The sequence below is a fragment of the Populus alba genome, chromosome 18 (assembly GCF_005239225.2).
Source record: "Populus alba chromosome 18, ASM523922v2, whole genome shotgun sequence".
NCBI classification, from domain to species: Eukaryota; Viridiplantae; Streptophyta; class Magnoliopsida; order Malpighiales; family Salicaceae; genus Populus; species Populus alba.
In genome coordinates this window covers 4,169,399-4,183,694 of record NC_133301.1, presented here as the reverse complement: position 1 = coordinate 4,183,694, position 14,296 = coordinate 4,169,399, and the positions used below count along the sequence as shown (strand labels likewise).

At 35.6% G+C, this 14,296-nt stretch overlaps 1 protein-coding gene across 3 annotated transcripts; it reads right to left on the bottom strand.

Annotated features, from left to right (window-relative positions):
• Positions 1-6,757: 6,757 nt before the first annotated feature.
• Positions 6,758-14,032, bottom strand: LOC118053663 (homeobox-leucine zipper protein ATHB-8). 3 transcript variants are annotated; one of them, XM_073406330.1, is made up of 19 exons: positions 13,398-14,032; positions 13,061-13,286; positions 12,773-12,932; positions 12,333-12,436; positions 12,126-12,216; positions 11,401-11,496; positions 11,208-11,321; positions 11,038-11,121; positions 10,795-10,950; positions 10,642-10,716; positions 10,346-10,452; positions 10,072-10,264; positions 9,649-9,834; positions 9,436-9,513; positions 9,086-9,220; positions 8,622-8,947; positions 8,397-8,496; positions 7,839-7,988; positions 6,758-7,087 (listed from the first exon to the last, which is right to left on the bottom strand). In XM_073406330.1, exons 2-19 carry the CDS (start codon positions 13,279-13,281, stop codon positions 6,941-6,943), a joined length of 2,523 nt encoding a protein of 840 aa, XP_073262431.1. In that variant the 5' UTR covers positions 13,282-13,286; positions 13,398-14,032; the 3' UTR covers positions 6,758-6,940. The 3 variants fall into 3 exon arrangements, with proteins under 3 accessions (XP_073262431.1, XP_034920865.1, XP_034920864.1); XM_035064974.2 differs by having other exon boundaries at positions 13,061-13,283; positions 13,424-14,032; XM_035064973.2 differs by having other exon boundaries at positions 13,424-14,031.
• Between the last annotated feature and the right edge of the window lie 264 nt (positions 14,033-14,296).

Below are 14,296 nucleotides of genomic sequence, written 5' to 3'. Positions count from 1 at the left end.
GCTAGAAATGTTCAGTCTTCAATTCGTCATGAGATTGGTGATGCAAGATTTTGTTTAATTGTTGATGAAGCTCTAGATGAATCCAGAAGAGAGCAAATGGCCCTTGTTATTAGATTTGTTGATAAAAGTGGATTTATACGAGAATGATTTTTGGATATAGTTCATGTCAAAGATACAACTGCTTCAACTCTTAAGAAAGAGATTTCCTTTGTTTTATCTAATCACAATCTTGATGTTCAAAATATTAGGGGCCAAGGGTATGATGGTGCTAATAATATACGTGGAGAGTGGAATGGATTGCAAGCTTTATTCATTAATGATTGCCCTTATGCATATTATGTACATTGTTTAGCTCATCAATTACAATTGGCTCTTATTGTTGCAACTAGAGAAATATCTGATGTTCACACTTTCTTTCAAATTTTGATTTTTGTTGTTAACATTGTTAGTACTTCTTGCAAGCGTAATGATGAATTACGAGCTTTTCAAGCAGCTACAATTGAACATTTAATTGATATTGGTGAGATTGAAATGGGTAAAGGAGCTAATCAAGTTGGTGGTTTGCAATGACCTGGAGATAGCAGATGGAGTTCACACTTCAAATCAATTTACAGCTTGATAAAAATGTATGAGGCAACTTGCTTGGTTCTTGAAAGCATCGCTTTAGATGGATCTACTTATTCTCAACGTGGTGATGTGGCCTTTTCATTTAAGTTGCTAATGTCATTTGATTTTGCATTTATTTTGCATATAATGAAGAATGTTATGGGAATTACTAATGTGCTTTGTCAAGCTTTGCAACAGAAGTCTCAAGACATTTTAAATGCTATGCATTTGGTGACTACCATAAAGACTTTAATTCAGAAATTAAGAGATGATGGTTAGGAGACTCTTTTAGAAGAAGTGACATCATTTTGTAAGCATCAAGACATTGAAGTTCCTGATATGGATGCTTGTTTTTTTAGTATGGGATGATCTCGATGTAAAACAAAATCAATAATAGCTGAGCATCACTACCAAGTTGATATATTTACAGCTATCATTGATCAACAATTACAAGAGCTAAATAATAGATTCAATGAGCAGACGATCGAGCTTCTTAAGTTGAGCACAGCTTTAGATCCTAAAAATAACTATAAATTATTTAGTGTTAAAGATATATGCTTACTTGTTGACAAGTTCTATCTTGAATACTTTTCTCATCAAGAAAAAACTCATTTGAGATATCAGTTGCAGCATTATGAGCTTGATGTACCCAATCATCCAAAGTTAAAGAATATATCATCGATTGCTGATTTATGTCAAGGATTGGTAGAAACAGAAAAATCAACAATTTATCCACTCATTGACAGGTTGATTCAACTTATTTTGACTCTTCCTGTTTCGACAGAAACTACTGAGCGAGCTTTCTCAGCGATGAAGATTGTTAAAACAAGACTTTGCAATCGGATGGAAGATGATTTTCTTGCAAATTATTTGATTGTCTATATACAAAAAGAAATTGCTGAAAGATTCACAATTGATATGATAATTGATGATTTCTATTCTATGAAAGAACGGTGAGCACAATTAAAATAAATATGTAAGAATTATTTTTTACTTTATTTTAAATTTTTATCAAACATAAATAATGCATCACTTTAGCTAATGTTTCTTATATATTATGTATGTTTATATTTGATAGGTACAAAGACTAACAAAATTAAAGTGATGAATACATTATGAAGATGTAATTAACTTCATAACTTTGACTCAGGTTGGTATTGCTTTAAACCTCTTACCTTATATAAAAATAATCATGTATTTGTAGTAAGTTCTTTGAATAAATCTAAATTATATAGTTTTTTTTATAATTTATGTACAATTATATCTTTTTATATTAGTTTCAGCCCCCCCTGTCAAATAATCTTAGTTCCACCCTTGCCTTCAAGGGCAAATATGGCTTGGGCTTCAATTTGTTATCCTTTGTAGGAGGGTACGGGGATTAAAAGGGTCGAGACTTGGAATAGAGCAGCTATCCTCAAGCATGTTTGGAGGTTACTTTTAGAAAAATTCTCAATTTGGTCAACTTGGATACATTTTGTACTACTCAAAGGTAAATCATTTTGGCATGTCAGGCTACCTTTAGTATCTTCTTGGTCATGGAGGAAGATTCTTTAGATTCAATTGGTGTAAGGGTATGTTTGTCTTTGATAGCTCTCTGACTTCTCTATGGCTAGATTTTTGGTTGCTAAATGAACATTGTTTATGTGACCTTTTGCCTTTCAAGACCTTATCATCTACTAGATTATATATCTTAGGATGCAAAGGTTATAGACATTATTGAGGATGGTGGTTGGGACTTTCTTTCAAGTAGTTAGGACCTCTAGTAGATTAAGGATTGCATTAAATTCCATCCCGAGTTAGCTCTCCGGATCACTACGTCTGGACATGTCATTCTATGGGGAGGTTCACTGACGATTCAGCTTATTAGGCACTTAGAGATATACCAAGCCCAAGAATATTATGCTCCATCTTCTCTAGTTTTCAAAACATATCCCATAACACTCCTTCATCTTATGGCTTGCCTCTTTAGGTTTTCTTCATGTTATGGATAGATTATAGATTTTTCAGATCATCACATCTACGATATGTATCTTATGTGGTTCACATATGGAGACCCATGATCATCTATTTTCTAAGTGCTCCTTCTCAGCTTTAGTATGGAGAGAGATCTCATACAAGACTTTATTACCTTGGCCTTCTATGTCGTGACACCCTTTTCTTCAGTAGGCTTCCCTTATGTTTTAGGAGAGGAAGGACTTCATGTATATTCTAACATGATTGTCACTCTTTGTCACAATTTACCTCATATGGAATGAGAGGAATAATCATGTCTTCAATCAGCGTTATTGATCATAGCATGATGTGGTGGAAGAGATATTCAACTTATTGAGATTATGACTTCTAGACATAGAATCCTAGTACCAGATATTTGTAGAAATCAAATCTACTTGGCAGCTTTAATTTCTTTATTTATTTATGTTGTTTAATTTTGATTTGATGTTGTTTAGCTTTTTGAGCTTTCTTGTAATCTATTTCCCCTAATTTTATAGGCTTCATGAATTTTGAATCTGAATAATAAATTCATCGTATTTCCTGGGGCCCATTGTATCCCTGTTTATATTTTTCTTTATATACATCTTAACTTACTCCAAAAAAAAAAAAAAAAGAGTCTACCTTTTGGTGATTTGATAACTAGGATATCTATCATGATCAAAATACCTTTAAGTGATAGTGAGTTAATAATCAAGATGTATGGAAAGATCTCAGCTATGACTTTTGTTAAATCTGAAGTTGTGATTAGTAAAAAGCAGTCATAGGATAAAGAGTCTATCTCCTCTCAGTTCAAAACTCCTCAAATCAACCCCCTACTCCTTGTTATTATAGAACAATTATAAGTATTATCAGACAAGTTTTATAGTTGTAGTGGTAAATGGGAATAGAGGATTGATTTAATTGATAAGTTGCTAATAGATATGCAACAAGATATTATGCAAGTTAATGACAAACTTGTTCAACTTTATTTGGATGTTGAGCAGGTGCATCAGTATGTTGTTGGTGAAGATGAGAAATAGGATTGGTGCCAAACCAAGAGGGAGACAATGTTGTATATACAAGGGAGAGCAATCAAACAAACATACAACCAAGCCAACAACCCTATTAATTATTATTTTTTACTGTTTTTGGAATTTTACTGATTTTGTAATCATTAATGAATATTAAATATTTTGTTCTGTAATAATTAGAATGTTTTGTTAGCATAAGAATCTCTATAATGATACTTGATGCATGTAGTTGCATAATAATATTTTTAACAAATTATGAACTATTAGGATGCAACATGTGAAGTTCTTTGAAAAGGTTATGAACTAATTGCATGAAACATGTTAGGAACTAATAGAATATTATTACATATATATTATTAATTGTTTTCATGCTATATAACATTATTCCAATTATGCTTGCAAGAATACTTTAATAAAGATTATGTTTATAATCAAATTATCTAAACTACTTACATGCAAATTCATCGTTATTATGTTTTGTCACAAATCAACCAAAAGGGGAGGTTATAAATCTTAAAATATTTGGCTTTGATCAGTAAAGGACTATTTGCATTATTAAAGATTAATTTATTTAGATTGGTAGTTTATCCAAATTATATAAAGAATTAGTCAAGTTTATCTTATAGGATTTAACTTGATTAGTTTCTGTAATTATATAGTTTGTTTAGATAAATTATTTAGGAAGTTCATATAGATTTTATTAAAAGAAGATAAATACAAGTTATCAAAAGATAACTATCAAAGAAGTGTTTTTATGAAACATGAATAGGAATCTATTAAAAGCATAACAGACTAAAAAGCTTAAAGATAATGTTTATCAAATGTTCTTATCATTATCACATGGATATATATATATATATATATATAAGGAAGGACAATCCAGAGCATAAATAAAGCAAGAGAAACACTAGGTAGAACAGCAGTTACAGCGAAGCAAAAGTGTCAAACCAGTTAAAGAGTTATACAGAGTTTCACAACATGTACTCTTGACATACAAATGGAGTGTGAAGAAAATAATCAAGGAGAATTGTTCGTAGAAGAGTTCGAGAGCCTGCAAACTCCTATAGAGAGTTTTTATGTAAATTGTTAGCAGCTGGATGTGCTATTTAAGATGATAACAGCTTGAAGATCATCAAGTATTCTAGCAAGCTATTTTAGTAGGAGATAAAATAGAGTATTTGTGTTGACAAATAAGTTAGTATAGTCATAAGGGATTTGTAGTAAAAAAAAGTACTCATATTCTAATCTTCTAAACTAGTGAAAGTTGTATGTCCTTAGTTTGGCTGCCTCGAATGGTTTTTTATCATTTTAAAAATTCAAAAGATTTTCATAACCAAATAATTTGTCCATTTAAGTTTTTCATACTTATATTTATTTGGTTACTGATTTATGGTTTCAAAGGGTTAGCAAAATGCATCTTAACATACAAAGAATAGAAACAGGACCGTTAGATGGAATTTTTTTAAAAAAAAGGAAAAAAAATGTTCCCAGCACAATGGTTCATCCTTGAAACCTGACTTTTTGTCTAGTTTGGATTTAAAATTAACCAGTATGAGAGTTTTTTCAATGTGATATAATAGCAAAAATAAATGCTTATAAAATTAAAATATCTTAACCCGACTTCTTGTCTGGCTCCGGTTTTAAATTAACTCATGTGAGATTTACCTCAGTGTAATCCAATTGACTTGTCAAGTTTAAAAACAACCTAGATGACTGATAAATAGTGTGCTTTGTCTTTCAAAAAAAAAAATTAAGATGAAATCTTTTATTTTAATATTGAGACGATAATATATTAGATTAGTTCAGGTTTTATGGCTTAATTCATCTAACTTGTGATTTGAATCATGGACTCTACTAGATTTACTTAATAATATGACAACAAAAATAAATATTTTTAAAAATTGAGCTTCAACCAATTGTGAGTGTATTTATTTGAGACTGTATCAACTTCAAACAAAGCAAACCATAACAAATTATGAAGATTAATTTAAAATTAATAAAGTATAACTAGATAAAATTTTAAAAAAAATCTAGAAAGAAAAAAATTAGAAAATTGAATTAAAAAAAATATAAAGGGAAAAAATCATATGAACAGTAAAGGAGTTTAACCCTAGTTCTCCTAATAAAAGAGATAATATGTACGGAATGAAACTAAAGCCACAGAAAGTAAGATTCATAATATTTCAATTAACATGTCTTGATCATTTGTAAGAGAATCTACTCAATCATAAAATTCAAATTGAGTATTAAAGCAAAGATTTTGTCTCAAACTTCATAAAATCTCATAGCCATCATGCCACGTAGATTCTAGTGCGCATGGTCATCGATCAAATCCAACCCCTCCCCCGACATCAAAAAAGGGCTTCCAAGAGGGCTCTGGTCTCAATGTCCTTTTCAACTGTTAATTTCTTCATGAATAACCTTAGTGGCATGCATTATTTTGTTTTTGGGTTCAAGCACAAGAAAATTTTGATTCTTTTTTTTTTCTCTAGGTTCAACAGGAAATTAGTGCTATTAGCTAGTCCAATTCCGTATCCAATGGAAAAGGGAAAGAAGTTTGATTTCAATATTTATTAAATTTGATAGCTAGTATTTGTTTCCATTCAAAATATTTAAATCTTGTGATGCATGGTTGATTCTTTTTTTTTTTTATTAACGTGGGTGTTCGGATCAGCTTGCGCACACCACGACTAATCCCACGGCCCATTGAACATCCTGCAAGCCCAATGAGCAAGTAAAGCACCGCGGAGGTGATAGGCATACCGCACAGGAAGGACCCAATAAAAACAGGAAGGGAACAAACTCTCCAGCTCCACTCCCATTGGAACTCGAACCAAAGTTTGAGAGCTGCCCCAACAACCACTGAGCCAACTACCTGTTGATAATGCATGGTTGATTCTTAATTTTATTTATTATTGTTACTTTGTTTATATATTTCTTGTGATCAGACAAGTGGTTCTAATACTTTCCCTTGTAACCTGTCGTTTTTAAGGTTATACACTGCACATTTCTTCATCGCCGCGTCATTTTAATACAAAGACAAGTGCAGCAAGCAATGGTGTGACTTTCTTAAACATTAGCGTAGACAGATTGCCTTGTTTGGTGGGAGAGATAAGCTTAGACTTTCATAAATAAAGTATAGAGCAGAGTGCAAAGAGAAGAGCAACATTAACAAAAGGGGCCCTACACAGAGATGGGCAACAAAAAACGGGGTCCCAGATGCCATTGCTGCATCATGCTCATTACAGTATCAAGGCACTTCAAAGCTTCTGAACCAGTTTCAGTTTGTTCTAATCTGTTTTACTTTCAGGGTTTATGTTTTGTCCGAAGCGTCACACAAAAGACCAGTTCATGAACATGAAGCAGATGCAGTGAGCGCTTTCTTCTTCGTTCAATACCTTCCATGCCACTGCTCTCTCATAGGAGACTGGCCTTCCCATACTTGACAGGCAGATACCACCTGGAAGGCACATGAAACCCTGCTGACAGCAATTTGCAACAAGTTAACAACAATACTTGATAAAATGGAGGAAAACAGTTACTTTTCTTTTAGTGGATCAACCTGGGATGAAAACCAGTATTAGCTACTAGCTAGTATCAAAGGAACCAACTTTGTTAGCACATAACTCTAAATAAATAAAGGACCTTCACAGGCAGCCAGTAAGGGGATTTTAGTTTTAGTTCAACATTTTTAGTTTGTATAAAGCTATAGCACGCCCATCAAAAGGTAGGGTTACATTCAATGGATCCAAGTGAGAATGTTCATGCTAAAGCAGCCAAAACTTTACTGTGTATTACTTGGAATTATGATCCATATGTTTGGCCCCAAAAACACAATTCAGTTTCTCACTTGCTTTGAAGGTTGCATGTGCTCATTTTCAAGGGAAAACATTATTCCTTAATATCAGGAAACCTGTTTCGATTGCATAAGCTCATAAAGCTTGAGAAAAATGTGTTCTATTGTTTCCCAGATGTTTACTTAACGTTTGGTCACTAAATAGTCATCGCCAAGGTTCTTGACATACTTCTACTGGCGCCATTGACCTTGCAAAAGAAATTGAGAACATACAGAGATTTGAAGCTCAGGAAATGCTAGGGACCTGAGATAGAACATAAATTTCCTTTCGTGTTTCCCTACATCCCCCCAGTTCCTGTTTAGACGATCCTATATTCTTCTGTGTTAATTTTTCTTACCAACTTGCCTTACGTGCATTCTAATAGTTACTGTACCTGCTGCATTATTTGTGGGAACTCAGAGCACAATGTTTTCCTTCCATTATCATCAAATATCTTTTCCAAAGTGATGTCTTGAAGAGCAACCAAAGTTGTCTCAAGCATGTCAAGTCCAGCCTGATTTGAAAACGTGAAAACCGGCAGAGCCTGCATAGAGCACTAATCAAGTTAACATATTTTAATAATCCAAATCTATGTTCTGCAATGCGGAAAGGGGAGAAGAATAAAGTTCCTTGATTAGAAAATAAACAATTATTGATTCACATGGAGACAATAAAGGTCAAATCTGCACTAGAGCACAATGCAATAGGCTGATGGGAAGAGAAGATTTTAGAAGCTAGTTCCTACAAGGGACATGAAGCATCTCGTCATTTTTAAGACAAAAGGGGAGGGTTATGTCCAGGACTATGCATATTGTTTCAGTGCCATGTTCTTGTCAAACTATAGTGCATCGTACAACTACAATGAAATACATAAATTTCCCCAATGATTAGAGAATATTTTAAAGTAGACTGTGATGTAGAGAACAAAATTGCATCTATAATTTAGAAATACCTTCAAAGAGCAGCACACTAGTGCATCAGAGTGATGCCAGAGTGTTTTAAGAATAGATTCACTTCCTTCATTTTTAAGCAGTTTCACACCTAGATAGCACCTGGAAATAAGATCAGACAGTTTTAGGCTAAATCATTGAAATGAAAAACAAATTAAGTAGATAAAAGTGTTTAGGATAAGTAGATATAGATACAAGGATCCAAGACAAAGATCAAAGTGCCACACCTGTAGCTTTCGCATATCCAACGAGCAAGTGTGTGCGCTTCAGGGGTTCCATGTGGTGGCCAAAAACCAGCTTGAGAACCAAAATGAGAAGGGGAGAGCGCTAATGCTACCCGCTGAACAGAAGCTATGATACTACGAACATACTGGCGAGCCATGGATGCTACATTCTCTTGAAGGTGCATCTCAAATGCAAATTGGAATGCTATTGTCATCACTGATTTTGTGCACCCACTGCGGCCTGAAAGATCACCTGATGCTCTGTTTCCGGCAGGTCCAACCTCCAGAGCAGATGCAAGGTCAAGTGTGCGGTTTGGACTCGACGCATCCTGCATCACATGAATGGGAAAAAGGTCAGGAAGTAGGAACTGACATCAAGCAGCAGTTTTTAATAGATCAACAAGAACACTAATAACATGACAAAAACAGCAAGACATCATTTCCACTTGTCTTATATGAACACTCACCATCCCAGAATCAAGAGGAATTATGCGGAAACCAGAAGGAATAATAGGAGCATCATCAGAAAAAGACGCATCAATTGGGGCAAAGATGAGTTCTGCGCAAGTGCCAACAGCATTCTCATCCACGCCACTACAAAGCTGAAGAAATAAGGTAACCAGGAACATTAGAAATCAACAACGAATTTAAGTACATTTTGTTTGGATAAAAAAAAAAACGTGGTGACTTAACTCTTTTGCAAGAGTGGATGCTATAATAAGTGTTGGCAACTTAAAAAAAAAAGATAAAACTTAATATAAACACAAAGTGAAATATCTGTAGTAATGAAAATTAATCAAGATGAAGTAACATTTACCTGTAACAGGAAAACATCACCCGGCATGAGCATGTCCTCCCGATAACCCATATTTTCAAGTTTAATGACCTCTATAAACTGCAATGGACAGACATTATTATTCAGCTATGCCATGGCATTAGAAAACAGAAACTTGCAAGGATTTTTGTCAGAGGATGGAACCAAAAATGAGAGAATACTAAAACCCAAATGATCAAACAGTGGAGTACTTGCCTCCTCATTCTCAATTGTGTGAGCCAGGGGGAGGATAACTTGACCACCAAAATTTCCAGCTCGAGACATTGGCAAGCTGCAAGGACCAGCTTTAATGGCCGAAGCTGCATAAGCATCAATTCCATTGTCTGCCCATTCTGATCGATGTTCACGCAAGAATCTGAGAAGTATTGCTGGAGGCACGTTCTACATGACAAAAAGAAAGAAAGAAAAGAAAATCACTTCGTTGAATTGCTAGTTAGTTTCTTTTAAGGTAGAAAGTAATACGATTATTGACCATGAAGGATGTTTCAGCTGACAAAGTTGCAACTCCTTGATTTACATACCAACAAATATATACATTTAGCATCTAATGTGTGTAGAAGTATCATTTTCAAATTCTGCAGATATCCTGCTGTCATTGAACACAAGCACTGAACTTACCTGTAATAACATGGATGCTTTTGCACAAAGCACTGCATTGTTCATGGATGGAAATCCATTGTCATACGAAAAATTTACTCCCATCGTTTTGGTAGGAGAAGAGTTTACAAGAACTGTTACATCATCAATGCCATCACTTTCCAACAAAGACCATCCCTCATCAGCAAATCCATTAACAGCTTCATTGAAGCCCCTGTAAAATAGGATGTGTTAAGACCCCGATGTGTTGATGATAATACTTACAAGTTCAGTCCAAAGAGTAACCGCTATATACTTGCTCAGTCTTTGACTTAGTGCACGTAGAGCTGCAGGTCTTCTTCCCCAACCAGTGACATTTGGCTGGGAAATTTCTTGAGAAATCTGCCTCAAATGGCGTAAAGCCTGCATAAAATGCCATGGTTATATCAGATCCCTTGGATAAATAGAAAGTTGATGTCCATCAAAATTACACTATCCTGCGTTTAGTGCAGAGAAACCATCAAACTAGAAATCATAGCATGATATGTTTCGCATGGAGAAATGCAACAGAAGAACATGAAGTGACAATATCTTGAATAGAGAAAGTCTTACCGCCATTGTTGTCTTCTGGGCAAGCAACGTCGATGACTCATAAAGTGGGCGCAACACTTCAGGAACACTCCAAGGCTACATGAAGGTAATGATTTAGTTCGAATAGCAAGGGAGCAGGTACACTCATAATACAAAGTGACAAGATTTACATACCTCCAAGTCCATATGATCAACTATATGAATAATTGATCCACCTCCTTCACAAGGTCTGATAAGATACCCGCTAGGCAACATTTCTGCTCTCACAAAATGCTGAGTGGGTGGCATACTCGGACCATTTTGAGTGTTGTTTAGTGATCTCTCACAGACCTAGCAAGCAGCACAATTAAATTGGCACCGTATCGAGAGAGAGAGAGAGAGACTTTAATCATAAAAATTTGACACTTTGTCACATACCACAAGACTACCATCTTCCAAAACAGATGTGTAGCGCAGTAACAAGAAGTCACGAGCTGGTGCCAAAGTTGTAGGAGCATAGAGCTGAACCAACACAGAGCTCACAGGTGAGAAGATTCAATAACAAAACTAAGCCAGAAATAACTGGAGTGAAACGGTGAGTTCCATACCTGCATATAAAGCAGTTCAATGGTTCCACCATTTGCAGTGGACATCGCATTGATAACATCCACAGCTCGGCAATCACGAAACCATGATGGCCGATCCTTGAGGATTTCAGCAACCTACACAGGAAAAAATTAATCCTTCACTAATTCACAACCAAGGATTGTACTCTTTACACCAAGCAGAGGAAGGACATACTCTCGTCGGTTCTAGACCCACAAGGCCGCATGCACGTGCTGCGACACCAGTGCAACCATGAGAAATAGCAACGATTCCAATGGAATCCGGACCAGGCTGCACAGATACACAAAAAAGGAAATTAAACACCAGAAACAAGACCTTAGACCCATCCCAAGTTTAAGAAAAACAAATTATCAGTTAATTGGTACTAGCTCATTAAAATAAATGTTAATTATGGCACAGGTTCTGCTGCCAAGCAACAGGATAGCATGGGACTAAAAATATCAAGATGGGGAAGAATCTCATTTGTCAGGAAACAATGTCTGGATAATGCTTCAAATGAAAGGAAGGCTGATTTCTGCCTTTTTGCTTTAGCAACTTACCTTGTCAACAACATATTATAAACTAAATTATTGGTTTAACAGGAAGGCGTGAAATATTTTATGCATCCATTGGTCAGATTGCTTTGTGGAATCGTTTTTATTTCCCAACTTAGGTTATTAAACATTCTCTTACCTTCTTCGATAGAAGAGAAGCATGTCAACAGGAAAAAAGGGGACATGTTGGCATGTAAAAAAAAATGGGATAGTGGCATCCTAGATATCTGCATGATGAGATCTAGGTGTTGCTTAGAAGCATGGCAAGATTATAGTGATTCTATTTAATTTATCCAAACAGTGTCTAAGAACGAAGGAATGGGATTAACAAGGTAAATAATGATGGTAAAGTAATTAAGCAGTAACCTTCATCCCAGGCATTTGGACCCACTCGACAGCAGTTCCTGTGGCCTTCGAAAGAAACTGTGCTAAATTCTCCTCCGCAATGGACAAAAGTCTAGAAAACATACAAACACAACCTCTTAAGCCACTTTGTAGAATACAACAAAGGAATTGTAGAAAACGAGGCCAGAAAATAACCCAACATGAACAAGCTGCAAATATTCCACTAACCCTGCAGGGCTGGCATCCCTTGGTGGATGCTGAGGAGTCAAGTGGTGCTGACCACTGGTCACCACGGATTCACAGCTTGTGTCCGTGGTGGCAAGGGCTGTAGCCTGCAAAACAACAAATTAAACTCAGAAACCACCCAACAAAAATTGAAACAAAAACATTTTTTATATATATACCAAGATTCAGTAACAGCTAATTACCACGAAAACTTGAAGTTATCTAATTTAATTAGCCAACAAACAGAATTAAGAATGAAAAGAAATTGTTAATCATATGTTGGCCTAACAGCACTCAAATCAACTTGAATTCAACATGGAAAGAAAATTCATAGCCCAACAAAGAACCATATTGGTTCTGAATTTCATTTTTTTTCCTCCCAGTCTCTCTCATAATTTAAGTAAATCAAAACAAATTAAAAAAGAAAAAGGGTAGATCCTTACGTTTTGTGTCTGCTGGCGGAAGTAACTATTCTCATACACCAACTGTGACACCTGCTTTTGCAGCCTATCGTTCTCCTCCATTAACAACTTATTCATTGCTGTCAATTTCCTATTCACAGCTTGCAGCCGCGATGCCTCTTTCCTCTGCTTCTCTCTACATCTGTACGGATTAAACAAAAAAAGAAATGAAAAATTGTAAGGAATCGAAGACCAAAAAAATAAACTAAATCATGAACAGTAAGATCATTTAACTTTTGGTCTAATATTATGTGTAACTAAGAGGATTACCTTCGATTTTGGAACCAGACTTTGATTTGCTTAGGCTCGATGTGAGAAAGAATAGGGCATTCCCTGATCAACTGTTGGCGACGCGTAGAAGTTGGTTTAGGACATTCATGGTAAAGCCTTTCTAGTGCTTCCACTTGCTCTGGTGTGTACCTTACGTACTTTCCGTTGTCCATTGCTATCTTAGTACTTCCATCCTTGCACGTTGAGCTTACACCCATCATCCCTTCTACCATTCAAACAACAAAAATGAACAAGAATCGAAGAAATCAACAAAACGTAAAAAAGAAAAAGAAAAGAAACATTCCCAAAGCTTCATCCCAGATAGATAAATACATACATGAGGGCTACGAACGAAAGAATTACCGTTTGGCGAAACTTCGGCGCAGATCGGACTGTACTATAGTTGGCTTAAAGGCCGAACACAAGCAGGAGGATCTTAAGTTTGCTCATGCTTAAGAACAATCAAGGTTTGAGTTGTTAAGAATATAGAATAACAACCAGTTCAGGGTTATATCTCCCCTTGTTAAAAAAGAACACCTTTGTTTCTTTCTTGGAATTATGTGTAGTGGACAAGTATTTTTCTTAGGTCTACAACATGTGAGGCGTGAGAGTTAAAAAGAAGAGAGGAGAGACTCCTACTTACTAGTTGTAGCTGGAGTGGTTTTTTTTTTTTTTTTTCCAAGTGAAAAAGGAGAGGGGAATATTGGGATTGAGGAAGGGAGGAGGAGTAAAAGAGAACACCCCAAATACCAGACAGAACATCAGAGCATGTTTTTTGTTTTTGGTTTTGTTTTCACATATCCTGTCATCTCACGTCTAATCAAATATCATCATTTTCTTCATTTTTTTTCTTAATTCCCAGCTTGTATGGTTGCTGTGTTGCTGTGTTGCTGTGTTGCTGTGTGGTTTTGGTGCTAGGTGCAGATTATTTGCTGTTGCTTTAGCTGCTGGCGAGCTGCTTTGTTTTTCTTTTCTTTTGTTTCCACACCCCCCTTTGGTTTTGGCACTTTGAAGCTTTTTTCCACTTTAAAGCCCCACACACTACCTAATCACCTCCTCCTCTCTCTAGATGGAGGTGGAGGTGTGAGAAAGCAAGACGCACTCTTGCTAGCAACGCGTGTGCTCCGCCGGCTTAATCGTCATGGTGGATGAAAATGCCTTGCGTTTTTTATCTTCTCTCGTAACCATGTTTACTCTATCCTTTTTCTTTTATATACGTGGGAACTTGATACAATT